Source organism: Molothrus ater, chromosome Z, assembly GCF_012460135.2.
Source record: "Molothrus ater isolate BHLD 08-10-18 breed brown headed cowbird chromosome Z, BPBGC_Mater_1.1, whole genome shotgun sequence".
NCBI lineage: Eukaryota > Metazoa > Chordata > Aves > Passeriformes > Icteridae > Molothrus > Molothrus ater.
In genome coordinates, this window is record NC_050511.2 from 33,115,516 (window position 1) to 33,129,817 (window position 14,302).

The 14,302-nt window shown below is 37.8% G+C and overlaps 1 protein-coding gene across 1 annotated transcript in view; it reads left to right on the forward strand.

Moving 5' to 3' along the window:
* The first annotated feature begins 225 nt into the window (after window positions 1–225).
* The window catches only part of ADAMTSL1 (ADAMTS like 1), a 175,248-nt gene continuing 161,171 nt past the window's right edge, over window positions 226–14,302 (forward strand). The window contains exons 1-2 of the mRNA XM_036403753.2: window positions 226–321; window positions 7,056–7,183. Of these exons, the coding sequence (XP_036259646.1) occupies window positions 226–321; window positions 7,056–7,183 (224 nt within the window). The remainder of the gene's footprint in view (window positions 322–7,055; window positions 7,184–14,302) is intronic.

Here is a 14,302-nt window from a genome sequence, read left to right on the forward strand (position 1 = left end):
GAGGTTTATAAGGCACTGTTATAAAATATTACACAGAACTCAGCGTGCACACGTTGAAGTGATATGGTGTCAGCTCCATCCTCTGCCAGCAACCCCCTTCCCCGCCCCTCCAGCTGGCTGCTGCCCTTCTATGAGAAGAAATGAGCTCACATTTGGCACATTTCTCCTGGGATACAACTTCCAGTCCAGGTTTAGGAATGGCTGTTTAGCTCTTAATGTCCGGAGATGGCTGTTAATCGATTCCCTGCTCTGTTGTTGCACATTGGAGGCTGTGTCCTCTCATATACACAGCGCAGCTATATGGCTTGCTTCAGGGCTTTGGTAATCCCTTGTGACCATAAGGACAGAAGTGGCAATGTTCTTATCTTTCTGAGATGAACTGATGTGTGGAGATACTGATGTAAGAGGGTACAGCTGTGTACAACACTGAGACTACAGACACAGTGTTTTCAGGAGCTCAGTGTGACACTTTGTCGCATTACTTGTGCAATAGCCATATCAAGTTATGGTTAGGAAGGGATGTGAGGTTAGTGCCCTCTCAATAAACCTCTGCTTTCCTGTGCAAAAGGAAAACATACTGTATTTATCAATTTCTGTCCCCTTAGTAATGAGTCTGTCTTGCTGTTAAGAATAAAAGAGGACAAAAAGAACCACAGCACTGAAAAGGACTAACACAGCAAATTTTTACCACTGTCCCTGAACTGATCTAGCTCTCTGTGTGTATCAGGTGTTTTCCTTTAGGGTAAAGAGAAATCCACCTATTATTCTTTCCTTTTGTTCACAGGAGCAGAATAAGCACTGGGAAACTGCAAGAGTATCTTGGTGAGATTTCCTCTTCAATCCTCATCAAGGTGTCTTCCCCTGTTTCTTTTAAGCAATGGATGCTTTGGGGCAAGAAGAAAGAGTAAATTTAAAACTATCCAGAAAGAGATTTGGATTTTTTTCTTTATTTCTTTTTCAGAGACTGAAATAATAAATCCTGGCCCATTTATCTGCACTAGAAAAATGTGAGCATAATTACCCAAAGTTCAGAATACATGCTCACATGCCTGTGCTTCTGTGCCAGTGCCTTCCTTGGAGTTTGGAGACACTCAGATCAAGGGTTTCCTGTGCCAGGGGTTTTCCATAGGAAATACTCTCTTGATCCTCTCAGAGGCCTTTTGCTTTGACTTGCAAGTAGAAAGGAGGCAAAAATTCCTAAGTTAATTTACAAGACTGTGAGGCCTGGGGCAAGTGGGATGCTACTGTTCAGCTCACAGTTGCATTCCCAGTAGAAGGGAGCCACTAGCCTCTAGGGAACTGGGGGGACAGTGTTCAAGGAATAGTCACTTTCACATCAAGATGTCTGATGCTCACTACAGTTACTTTTCTTTCCAGGTTGTTCACCAGGAAATATAGTGTTGTAGGAGTATTTTGAACCTTTCCATAGGCATCCTTTTGATCTGGCCATATGGAACTGCATGCAGTTGTTCATGGCAGCAATGGGACTTGCAAGTCACTTGGTACTGCATCTCAGGTGCAGTAAACAACTCAGGCAGATTGGGTAAAAGAGCATCTTCTCTTTTCATTTTTTAACCTCTGTGAGAGCAGAACTTCCATTACTTTGGTAAGCATGTCAGGTAGGCAGGATTTTTTGGTTTGTGTGGTCCTTCTGGAAGCTGGCTGGGTTGCAGGTCTGGTGGCAGAAGTCCTTTTTTTGCTTTCACATGGGATACACACAAGACGATGGGAAGACAAGCTATTTACCATACCAGCTAAACAGTGTTCATCTGTCCTGACCCTAAATCTGATCTTTGTGAAAAGAAAATAGGTTAAAGTCATGGTTTGCTAAGGCTGACTTGGGGACCTCTGGTTTCATGAGGCATGTGAAATGGAAAGATACCTACTTGGAACTGAAGAACTATTGTCATGGGAAATCCTAGTGCTTCCAGGGAATCATGCTCCTCAGAAGGATGAGGCTTACTTTCCTAAGTCCTTTTATCAGTATGGTACAGTTATTCTGGAAGAGTAGATGAGCTTTGGTCGTACAGTACCATTTAAAGTGATGTGCAACATTTTGCCTAGATAAATTAAACATTTTCTTTTTGTGCATTGCAAACTTGATATGTCAGAATATTTTACCTATGAAATTTTCAAGTTGCTTGCTTTGAAAAGTTGCAAAAGTTAGTCAGAAATGTCTTCATGTTAACATTCTTTCTGATGGAAATTACCAATATCAATTCAACTGGCTATGAATTTGTTCTGCCTTGTCTTTTTTCAAAAGCCAGAAATTTCCAAACAGTTTCCCACATGGGCTTCCATCCAGTTGTTAACTTGGATGGAATGCAATAAAGATACATAACATTGCGCAAATGAAGTCTTATAAACCGTACATTTACATTGGTTGAAGTTTTTTGAAGTTTTGAAATACATGGTTTTTATAAGGAGTTGAGGTCACTGGCCTTGTCCCCTGCTGTTACTCACCTAGGGAAGTGCTGATAGCAGTTTCTTCCTGGTTTGCTGCAGACAGCATTTCAGTACTGTGTGAAATATATATTTAATCTCAGTGACAAACTAACATCAAAGGATGCTCAAGGATTACTCAAAGAAGAATCTGTGGCTTGGCAAGAATTCATATAGGGATGCATTTAAACTTATCTGAAAAGTCTGGGCAGAAAGACCATTACAGAAGAAAAAATACTAGTTTTCTGTCCCTAGCATGATTTTTACAGTAGCTAAAGGCAAGTTTAGGCAGTGGCCTCAGAGGAGCCCTGCATATTGTCACTGACACTTCATCATACCCTGAAACAGTGAGGATATGATAAGAACCAGATGATATAAATTTATTAAGCAAACCAGTGGTTCATATTATCTGGGAAATAACTGGACTAAATTCTGTATCAATGCTGTAGTCCAACAAGAGTTTAATTGCATTTTTCACTGTCTGTATTGCTGTTTAATCTAAGAAACACACTGGGTGCTTGAAAAAAGGACTCCAGCAGCCTTTTACTGAAAGAGGAGGAAAACTGGATGCCTCAGAACCAGAGGAGAAAGTAAACCATGTGATCTGTGTTTATACACACAGTCTTCTGTGTGGCACTGACAAATAGCTGGATTCTGTAGGGATAGCACTGTTCCAAACAAAATTTTAAATTCCAATATGTGACTAAGATTTATTTTCTTAAGGTTGAACTTCTTTTGTAGACTTCAGGACATGAACAGGTCTTGCTGCTCTTCATTTTTCTCCCTCTATGCACCTACACATATGTGCACAGTTACACTTTTAAAAGAAACCTGGTTCTTATCGGCATTCAGCTCCTAGATGTCCAGGTAGCTGTTGTGATTTAAGGATGTGTGACACTTGTATTCCAGAATAGTCTAAATGAATTCTGTGTACTGTAGGCAGAAAGGGTAGGAAGCACCACTGAATATAACATGAATGCCTGACAACTCTTTAGTAAATTCAGAAATTACTATTAAACACTGAAGCTGGATTTTTTGAAGAATCAGGTTGGAGATCTATCTCTATTAGTCTTACCTGATTATGTCAGATTCATTTTGTTTGTATTATGAAAATTCCTTTGTTTGACTTGTAATTTAAAACTTTTTTTTTTTTACTTCTGTAAGCGTCTTCACCTGAGTACTCTATCTACTGAGAGTGATTTCATTTTTTACACAGGATCCTTTTTGCTTTCTGGTCCAATAGCACAAGCTGTTCTTCGTATTTCTCATTAGACAGCTCTTTGGGAGTGGGGTGGTAGATGCAGAATCACCATCCGATTAAGATGTGTATACTAAGATAGTAAGGGATTAAGATCTGGTTTTGATTAGTGCTAGCAGATTTATTTGTTTATATAGGTCATCAATAAGCAAATTGCTTAAGGGTGGCATTTCTGACTTGATACTTTTGATGTCAGGGCATCCTGAGTTTCGTCTCAACAAAGAAATGGATTTTTTCTGGGAAGCTCAGGCTGACATCCACCTAGAATTGACAGAAGGGATAAGGAAGGTCTGGTACCAGCAACGGGGCATAATGAGCCTTGATGACTGCATTTTCCTTCTTTGACATACTCTGGCATTTTGAGAACCACCAATCTGGAGTACCTCTAGCAGAGTAGAAGACTTTTCCTGTGATGGAACTGTTACTAAAAGAAAGATTCAGGTGGTGCCAGCTTTACTCCTTTCAACTTTAAGGACATATATTCCCCCCCCCCTTTTTTTTTTTTTTCCTTGTCTTTACTATTTATGACAGGAACTTCAGGGCTTTAAAGAAGTTTTGTAGGAGTTCTTCCATTGCAGTACTCTTGACTGCTACTTTAAAGTAAGATAAGTAAGATCTTTAGTTAATTTTGACAAAAGTGGGTAGCAATTATTGACTACCTGTAGAAACTACTTTCAAAAAATCTATGCTAGACAACGAATTCTTAGCTAGTAATTGTGTATATTTCCTTCAAAGCTGGAATAAATCTGTAATGGACAGTTGTTTTCTGATTTGAAATGACTTTTTGGGTATTGCAGAACTTCAAGCTCAATTTTTACTCACAGGAAGGAAAACACTCTACTTTCTTTAACATTAAACATGGGTGGTGTTGAGATGAATTATGTTTATTCCACTTGCTAAAAGAAAACTTGAAGCCTGTTCCAGGTTGAGATCACATGGTTTCTGGGAATATATAGGTCTTAAAGCAAATTTTGGAATGCAAGTAATAGGCTCACAGATCTCCTTTGGGTGGGATCACAATTTATGTCGAAGAACTTGGACCCACAGAATGTCTGTCTAGTTGTGCTGATGGCTATCGTATATGGTGGAGTAAGAGTACTTGGTTCACGTGAGTTTACCTTGTAACCCTCTCAAATTATGTCTTTGAGCTTTCAGCCAAGGGTGAATGATCAGGTCATGCACTCATCTGCAGTTTGAAAGCATTTTTTTTTGCTATAAACTGGAAGCACCAACATGTATTTTTATTTTAAGAGAATAAAACTGTAAATATTCGTTTTTACTTCATAAAAATTACTCTTCAAAAAGCAGTCAGGTGAAATAACCTCAGTAAGTTGTCACGTCTTCTGTCTCCAATGTAAATCTAGAGACTGAGTCACATATAGTCAGAATCTGATTGCTTATGAAACTTTAAGTTTTATATTTACCCTTGCAATTGCTGTGGGGTTTTTTGGTTGGTTTTTTTTTAATAAAGCTAAGATAAAATGAGTGTGTCAAATAATTGTTACACACTCATTAGACAGGGCCCAGATTATCTCTCACAGACTGAATTAATCTTCTTTTTTACTCATGAATAAAATTATTCAGGGCTGATATATTTCACCATATTTCATTACTACTACTCAGCTTTACTTAAAGTGAAATTATTTCAGTGTTGAGTTATCTCTGTGTCTCAAATAATCCCTTGACGTTGCCAACAAACAGGAGGTTCTGGCTGATGGCACAGCATTGTCAGCTGGGCAAGGGAGGGGATTTTCCTGCTCTGCTCTGAGCTGGAGTGGTCTCACCTTGAGTGCTGAGGGCAGTTTTTGGGTGCCACAATATGAGAAAGACATTAAACTGTTAGAGAGCTCCAAAAGAGTACAACAAAGACGGTGAAGGGCCTTGAAGAGAAGCCATGTGAGGAGCAGCTGAGGTCACTTGGTCTGTTCAGCCTGGAGAAGAGGGAACTGAGGGGAGACCTCGCTGCAGTTACAACTTCCTTGTGAGGGGCAGGGGAAGGGCAGGCACTGAGCTCTTCTCTGTGGTGACAGTGATAGCACATGAGCGAATGGCTTGAGGCTGTGAGGAGGAGGAGGAGATTTGGACTGGATATCCGGAAGAGGTTTTCACTGAGAGGATAATTGAACACACTAAGAGGTTTCCTAGGGAAGTGGTCCCAGCACCAGCCTGACAGAGTTCAAGAAGTGTTTGAACAATGCTCTCAGGCACATGGTGTGACTCTTGGGATGGCCAGTGCAGGGCCAGGAGTTGGGATTGATGATTCTGATGGGTGTTTTCCAACACAGTATCTTCTGTGATGCTATGAAAGCTAAAGCTGACTGCTGTAACATGGGCCATGTTTTTCTGTTAAAGTGTACCTTTAAAGTCTCACTCATGTCCTTGTTTTTCTCTCTCATTAATTTCAAGTGCAGTTAGAACTGCTATTCACCAGGCGCTGGCTCATAGCACAAGTAAAGTTTTGAAGGAGAACACTGCCTATCTCCATCAGACACAGGCATTTTTGGTGCAACTTTGCTAGATTAGTCAGTTTTTCCAGCAAAACCACAATACCCACTAAGGACAATATCTATCTATATGGTTAAATTATTTGTGTCCTTATGAATCTATGTTTCTGCGGTGCATTTGCATGAACGAAAATGAAATGCTGAATATAGGTATGACTGCTTTATTTGAGACATATACTGCTATATGTTTATGACACATATGCTTATGACCAACATTCTGATGTTGGTAACTTCTGCTTTTCAGGGAATGTGCTTTTTATTCTTTAAACTAGGAAACAGTCGGGATGAAACAGTTAGGGAAACTTTGTCCAGCAAGTTTCATAGACCTTTAGACAGAGACGTGATGATAGTTCAATTTCCCTATGGTAAGTGCATGAAAGTTATTATATAGAATGCCTTTTTAGCGCATTGATTCACTATGTTGTGTTTCACTTTTTCCTTAGGATCATTTTGGAAGGTTCCTTTCAATATGCCTTTTCATAGCTTCTAACACAGCAGCATAACTTCAGAGCACAATGTCTGATGTCTATAATACTCCATTTCTTAATCAGAAAAGATCCTTTGTTTCTGTTGTTCAAAGAGCTGTCTTAGAGCAGTCTTCACTAGCCTCAAACTGAGATGAAGTAGGATATTCAAAAGATGAAAGTGAATTCATACACATTCCCTACTAAGGAACTGTTGTCAACCAGTAGGCATGCCAGAGAGGAACAGATTTATTCAATTTATTCAGGACTTTTAATAACCAAAACGATATCCAGCAAAAAGAAAGGTTAAACTAGCAGCAGAAGTTTTGATGCTTAAATGTTCTTTCCTTATTTCTTTTTTTTTTTTTTCCTTTTCCCTCTCCTCAGAGCTCCAGAACAGCTCGCTCGGAGGAGGACCGAGACTCGCTGTGGGATGCCTGGGGCTCATGGAGCGAATGCTCGCGCACCTGTGGAGGAGGGGCTTCGTACTCACTGCGACGCTGCCTGAGCAGCAAGTAAGTGGCTGAATGTTTTCTGCTTTATTGATGGAAAAATTCAACCTACTTATATCTGCCAGACCGTAAGAAGCAACCTGTGGAAGTCTTGACCTACACTGAAATTTTCACCTTGTTGTCAAAAAATTATGGTAATGTTTTGGGATTTTTTTTAATTTGGGCAAGCAGCCAATGAGCTTGATAAGGAAACACCCTTTAAAATAAAGCAAGAATCCATGGAGATAAAAAAGTGGTCTGGACAGCTTAAAAGGCTGCCAGCTCCTGAAGTTGAACTTCCCTCCATTTTCACCATTTAAGCAGTAAGAGTTGTCATGTGCTCGTACAAGAGTACAGATTATTCACTACATTTAGTACCCCACAGTCTCAGCCACCCTGACTATAAAAGCAACAGATTAATCAAATGAGGCATCCTGGGCTATATAAGAAAGAGTAACAGTCCTACAAAGGATATCTTGCAAATTGAATTTCAGGTAGGAAGTACTCAATACCAGCAAGGCCCTTCCCAACAGAGATAAAATGGTCTGGTACAAAGATGAATTCTGGGTATTCAGTCAGGCATCTGAGATTTTATTCCTGCCCAGTTACTAGCTTGCAATGGAAAAAGAACAACTCTTTGGCATCTTTTCCATTCTGTACTTTATGTAAGTTTTATCTGCAAAATATTTCTAGCAAATATTATTTCTATCTACTTGAGGAAAAAAATTTACCTGCAGTAAACATGGTATATGTGATAAATATTAACAGATTTCTGATAAATAATATGAAGGGAAACTCCAGACCCAACCTTTCTGGCTTATTGCCATTTCTGATACCTTATATATTGTAGGATAAAAAAATCTAATACAATTTTCCATCCTGCATACTTTCTTTCATATTTTTATTCACGTTCTTGTAAAACTGATGTTAATATAACAAACAGCGATCATACAGTCCAAATAATTTCCTCTGTCTGACACTTTAATATGTGATGTTGTTTAGTGAAGACAGGAAACAGCACAAGGCATTGAACATAACACCAGAATAGGATATTGTGTATTTTAGCTTTATCTCTGAACAATCTCTTAGTAGCCCCATTTATTGAGTTTACTGTGCGCAAAAGTCTGCTGGAAGAAAAGATAGGCAAAGGCATCTGTTGAAATAAGTGGAAAACCAGTACTTTGCTATTGCATTCCCATGGATTAAAAAAAAAAAAATTGACCAGATTCTAATATCTTGTTAGTTTCATGGCTAGTTGTTTCATGGCCAGTTAGTTTGAGGCCAGTTGCATTCACCTCAAAATGTGAAATTTCAGAGATAGGAACCTAATTTTAATCACAGTATATCGTTTTCCATACTTAAAAAAATAAATGACTGTCAATTTGTTTTTTTAATGTAAACATGAAGCCAGACGTACCAGGAGATCTGGGGACTCTGAGCAATAGGTGCTTTCTTTCCTCCCTCATGAGAGCTGTCTCTGTAGGTTCTAGAGGGCAATCTTGGAGTTCCAAATAGTAGTAGCAGTTGTCACAATATGTGACAATGTGAGTAAAAATAATTTCTTCTGGACTCCCTTTGACTCTTTTGCTCTTCAGTATGACCCTGAACCTTAATGAGTGGAACAGGGAATAACCTCATAAATCACACAAAATTAGGTTTCATACGTGACCTTTCCACTGTCCCTTCAGGACACAAGCAATGCTTCCTGCCTTAAGACACCAGCCACCAACTATGACCCATTCAGACATGGAAACCTCCAATTTCTGGGATAGGAAGTGGGGAGTTAATTAGGTGTGTGGCATTTGGTAGCCAGTAGCAATAAATCATAAATAGTAACTTTTGTCCTGGAATTAGCACTCTCTCAAATGTGCAATAATTTTTCATTTTTCCTAGTCTACGTGCAATTGTTAATTACGTAAAGGGTTTAAATGATTAATTTTTCTGCTAAGCAAGCATTTTAAGCTGCTAAGTCAGAGTGGGAACAAGGTAAAGAAACTCATCAAAGCTTTCCAACTAAATTCACAGGAGTATTTCAAAGCTGTCAAGGCTTGACCAGAATGTCCATCTCTGAGAGACAATTTCTTGGTCAGTACAGTTTATTTGTTGTGTGTAATTTCACTGCAGCTTGAAGGAATATAGTAGATTCTTCTGGCAGATGAAAACTGGCAACACATTTAGAACAAATTGGAACAAATTAATCCTAAATATTTCTCATCCTGGGAGGAATGCTTATAATGCCTTGTATCTTTTAGTTCTGTATGAGATGACTTTCAGAGCATCACATGAATAGAAAGAGCTTGGTGCATCAGCTTTGAAAAAATGCAAAGACTAATTGCCCATTCCTAAACACCATTAATATATATAGCTAAATAAAGGAAACCAGCTTTCTTTCCAGCTTTTATTTGCCAAAGTTATGTTCGTGCTTGTGTTGTTTGTTTTGGGAACATGTTTTGCATTAGTCCTTCACAGCTGTGATGAAAGAATGGAAAGTGTCAGTGAAAAATTCTGTATTCTTGTGTTTCAAATAGCAGAAATTTCAGGTTAGTGGCTGTTTAGCAGTACATTTCATCAGAACAACTGATTCTGATTTTGCTAAGGACATTATGCTAGTGATATAAATACACATGCCAGTCACACAAGCAGACAGGGGTTGTAAGCCCAAGTCAGTTTTATGTCCTCATGCTGACAGCAAGCACTGGGTCACTCCAAGGGCAGAATACACCCCAGGAAAATACAATTTTATAAATTAGACTACCAAAGCTCAAAAGATTACACTTTTCATGCTCTTTATTCACATTAACTCTTTATAACTTCTGATATTGTTGTTATTTACACAAAAGGACAGACCCCCTTTAAATGTTACTGGGTTTTGCCTCAACTCACTTGAAGGTGAACCTCCTTGACTAATTATATATTAGGTGGAGGGGTAACTATTTTTATCATTTTAGAATGTTTTCCTTTCTGTTTCCTTATTTTTTTTGATGATCTGCCATGCAGCACTACTCAAGAAAACCTTTACAGAGAAGAACAATTGACCTCTCCTATTTTTCTTGAGCACTTTGGCACTACCAGCACTTGAGCTTCTACAGGGAACCAGGTTTTGTTAGGTATTGGCTGCTTTGGATACAGAGATTATGGAAATATAGTTAGAGAGGCACTGCATTATGGGCTTTGCCCTCTTGCTTAGAATACAACCCTTATTTGTTGCAGCAAGTAAGAGTTGATTGCCCAGCGCTGCTGGCATTTGTCTTCTAGCAAAGAGATTGATAATAACTCAGATATCTTCCATCCAGGTTTTAATATGTGTCCGTATTGATTCAAGCAAACTCAAACAGAGTAATAATAAATATCTGAATTAGATTTCTGAAATTAATGCGTATTTATTTCCTGTACTGGGATACATTTTCAAATTGTAAAAGAAATTATAAATTCTCTTATTCACTTGTTCACCCATACTGATCTAAAAATATTCTCTGTTTTTCTGGAATTGTACTTTTTATATATTGCTGAGTACTACAGTAATAGTGAGACCATTTTGCTCTGTCTAGGCTTGGCAAGAAGATAATTGTGATTCTTTTTCTCATCATCTTCCAAATTCACCATCACTTTCGTTTAAAGTTAGGCTGCATGTAGCAAAAGACAAGCGTGTCCTAGAGATTTGAAAACTGTTTTTTCATAGATATGTGGTCTATTCATTAAACTGTATAGAAACCCTTCATTACTGTTGCTTCTGTTTATGAAAAAACATGTGGCAGAGAATAGTTTGAGCATACAGCAGAGTGCTGAGATAGTTATGGAGTCCCAAGGTTACCGGAGCTGAGCTCAAGGGCCAAAATTTGATATCATCACCCTTATCTCTGGGAAATAATGTGTAAACTTCTGAACAGAGTGAAGATTTTCCACCATTAAGTGAGGGGTTTATGTTTGGTAGGAGAAGAAGTTCAGCATTAACATTTTCATGACAATTTCCCTCAGTATAAAAGTGTCTGAGATTAAAAAGAAAAAAACAAAAATGAAAACATCAATAGGACAAAACAAACAAATGAAGAAAAGCACAAATTAAAACAAAAGATGGAACAAATGTGAGGGAGTTAATCCCAGCATTGTTCCTATGCTTCATACTGTCTGTGTCACTTACTGGAACATATTTCTCTCTCCTTTTGAAATACCTCTCTTTCTTTCTTCATCTGTTGACTGCCTTTTGGTTATGCAGGGGAACCAGAAATATGAAATAGCCTTTTTGCCAGTTTGGCCTGCTAAGTTAGATCAAGTGATTCACTTGCTTAGTTGTTCAGCACATTGCTGTTGCATTCTGCAGAGTGAAAACAGTAAATCTGCATAAATAACTCTCGGCTTTATTGGCATTTGACTTGGCACATAAAATAACAACCAAGACATATTTTTGAAGGTCAGGTTTATTAAACTAGCAAAATTTGCTAAAATTAGGTCTATTTTATGATTTGTGCATTTCTCATAAGACAGAAGGGGCCTAAAATAAATTACATTTTTTTCATTAAGGAGTAATATTTTCTAATTTTGATCTCATATATTGTTGATTTACAAATCCAACATCAAATGGTTTTGTCAGACAGTGATGGAATAGATGCATGTTATTCATGTTAGTTCAAAGTTAAATAAGTGAATAAGAAACCGTTAATAACATTTCTGACTGGCATTGAAAACAGGATCCATCAAATACTGCATATTTGAAAAGATACTGTTTTAACTTTCATCTGTATACAACTTTGATACCAAAATATTAGCTACTGTTGCTGCTTCACTACTGAATTTAGAATGTAGTCCCAGCAAGTGGCTGTGACCCTTATTTTCAGGCTGCATTGACAGAGTCGTCTGTCTCAGGGGCTTTGATTCCCAGAGATTCTGAAGTTTTTCACATCTAACACTGATAAAAGGTCCTTTAAACTTTCTGAGTGAAAATTACAATGGTGCAGTTATGTAGGTTGGGGGTTGCTTCTTTGACAGATAGAAGCCAACATGTATTACTGTAATTACTGTGTAATGATATAAATGCAGTCTTGTCTATCCTGGCACTACTAAATAAGCCAGATTAGGCTTTAGAACATTTATTAAATGTTCGTATATTTTTCAAAATGATAAGTTTAAATACTTGAGAATAAGCCCTTTTCTAGTTCAAGGTCTGTGGAATAAAGAGCAGAATATTTGTGCACAAATGCTATCAAAGTTTTTGAATACATCCCCAAAAATAAATGGCATTCTGCTGAAGCATACCACGTCACTCATGAAGAGTACAGTCAAAGTCATAAAATTCTTAGGTGACCTGCACTATGAAATTATTTAGGAGGATGTTTCTCATTACCTTGTATAAAACTGTATCTGTATACTAGTGTAGTACATTGCTTCCTTCAAAGACCCTCAGGATACCTGAATTTGATACTTCTGCTTCGGTTGATACTTCTAGATAATTTACTGTGTAAAGGACATCCTCCATGATATAGTGTATGATTCTAAATAGCTGGAAAAATTTTTTTTGTTTCTTTAATTTGTAGGTGCTTCTAGTTAAGTCTGTTCCCCCTAGCAGCATTTTAAAAGGAATTTTATTATTCTGTTTACTCTGCGATTAGTGAATACTGTAATTATGAGAATTTTGAAACCATTCTCTGGTTGTATGTGATGAAGAAATGATTCCAAATTTTTTGAGAGAGATTACAGCTCTAACTCTTTCTAATGGCAGAAGCAGCAAGCAACCTGTCTGAGTCAACAAGTCAGCAGTATAAGAAGCTGCAAATTTCACACAGTGTAAATCAGTATGGAGTGACTGCTGATGGTCTTCAGAAAACCAGTTAGACACACTGTGCTGGCTGTCCTAATTTCTGGCTTCAGTGCCTCATTGAAGTATCTAAAATTGTAGAAAACGCTTTCCTAGTGTAGTTTTCTTATGGAACCCTTTGTTAGACCTGACACAGTGATGATATGTATTGGTGTTTTGGGTGAAAAACCAGCGTGTAGTAGAATGAACAGTAATCAGCATTGCAGTTACAGGTGAGTGATGGATATGGGCTCCATAGATGCATCTCCCTATTGACAAGTGGCCTACGAAACAAAATGTCTGTGAAGCTCTCACTCAGGTGATATACTGTTCATATGTCCAGGTTCACTGGAAGAGCTCTTGGCTATTCATACGTCTTTTGATAAATCTGTTCCTGAACTTAAATCAAAAAGAATTAAATCAGTCAGACATTTGCATGATATAGAGTTTTTGTAAGCCTTAATTCCAGTAAGAAACTTATGTGATTCTCTAAAGACTGGAGCACTAGATTGTACACAAGAAATTTCAGTGGAGGGAGGTTAACACACATGCAGACTTCCTGAGAGAAGGAAGAGCTTGCCATCCTGTTCAGCACATTTGTTTTACAAAGACCAGCTGCAAAACCTGGATCCTGCTCCGATTTCTAGAGTGTTCACATTTGGGATGTTAGTACTTTTGGCCTGCATTATGTTCTATATGGTATATTTGTGATATAGCACAGCAGGTGAGATTTTATATTGTAGTTATTTCCACTTCGAATGTGAAGAGACGTCTCATCCTTGTTTTACTGAAAGGTTTTGTTTTTTTTTTTAATTTTTGCTTTTCTGCCTTTCTTGCATTGTGAAAAACATTCACAACTGTAATTGCTTTCTGTATATCTGCAATACATTTTATATGTGCAAATCTAAAGTTAAAGACACTTCTTAAAATATTATTAAGAAAATAATAAATACTGTGGTTATGAAAACAGATGTGAGACTAACTGCTGAAAATGAACAGTACCCTGAAAGCACCTGACAGGTTTTTTCTTTGTATTTTCCTTTTTTTTTCTTAAATTGGATCTTTGTTATTTTAAGTGGACTATCCTGTCATATTTTTGTGAGTTTAGGGCATAGCATTTAATGCCAGCTGTTACTTAGAAAACAACAATCAGTGACTGGGAATAAGACAAAGAAAAACTTGAAAATTAAAATTTACCAGAAGGATACCATGCAAACTGTATCAAAAGCTTTGCTGAATTCTAATAAAAATAAATCTACTAGTCAATGAGATGGCAGGCCTTGTTATGTAAGGAAATTTAGTTAAACGTGACTTTCCCCTTGTGAACCCATCTGTAACATTCACATTCCCGATCT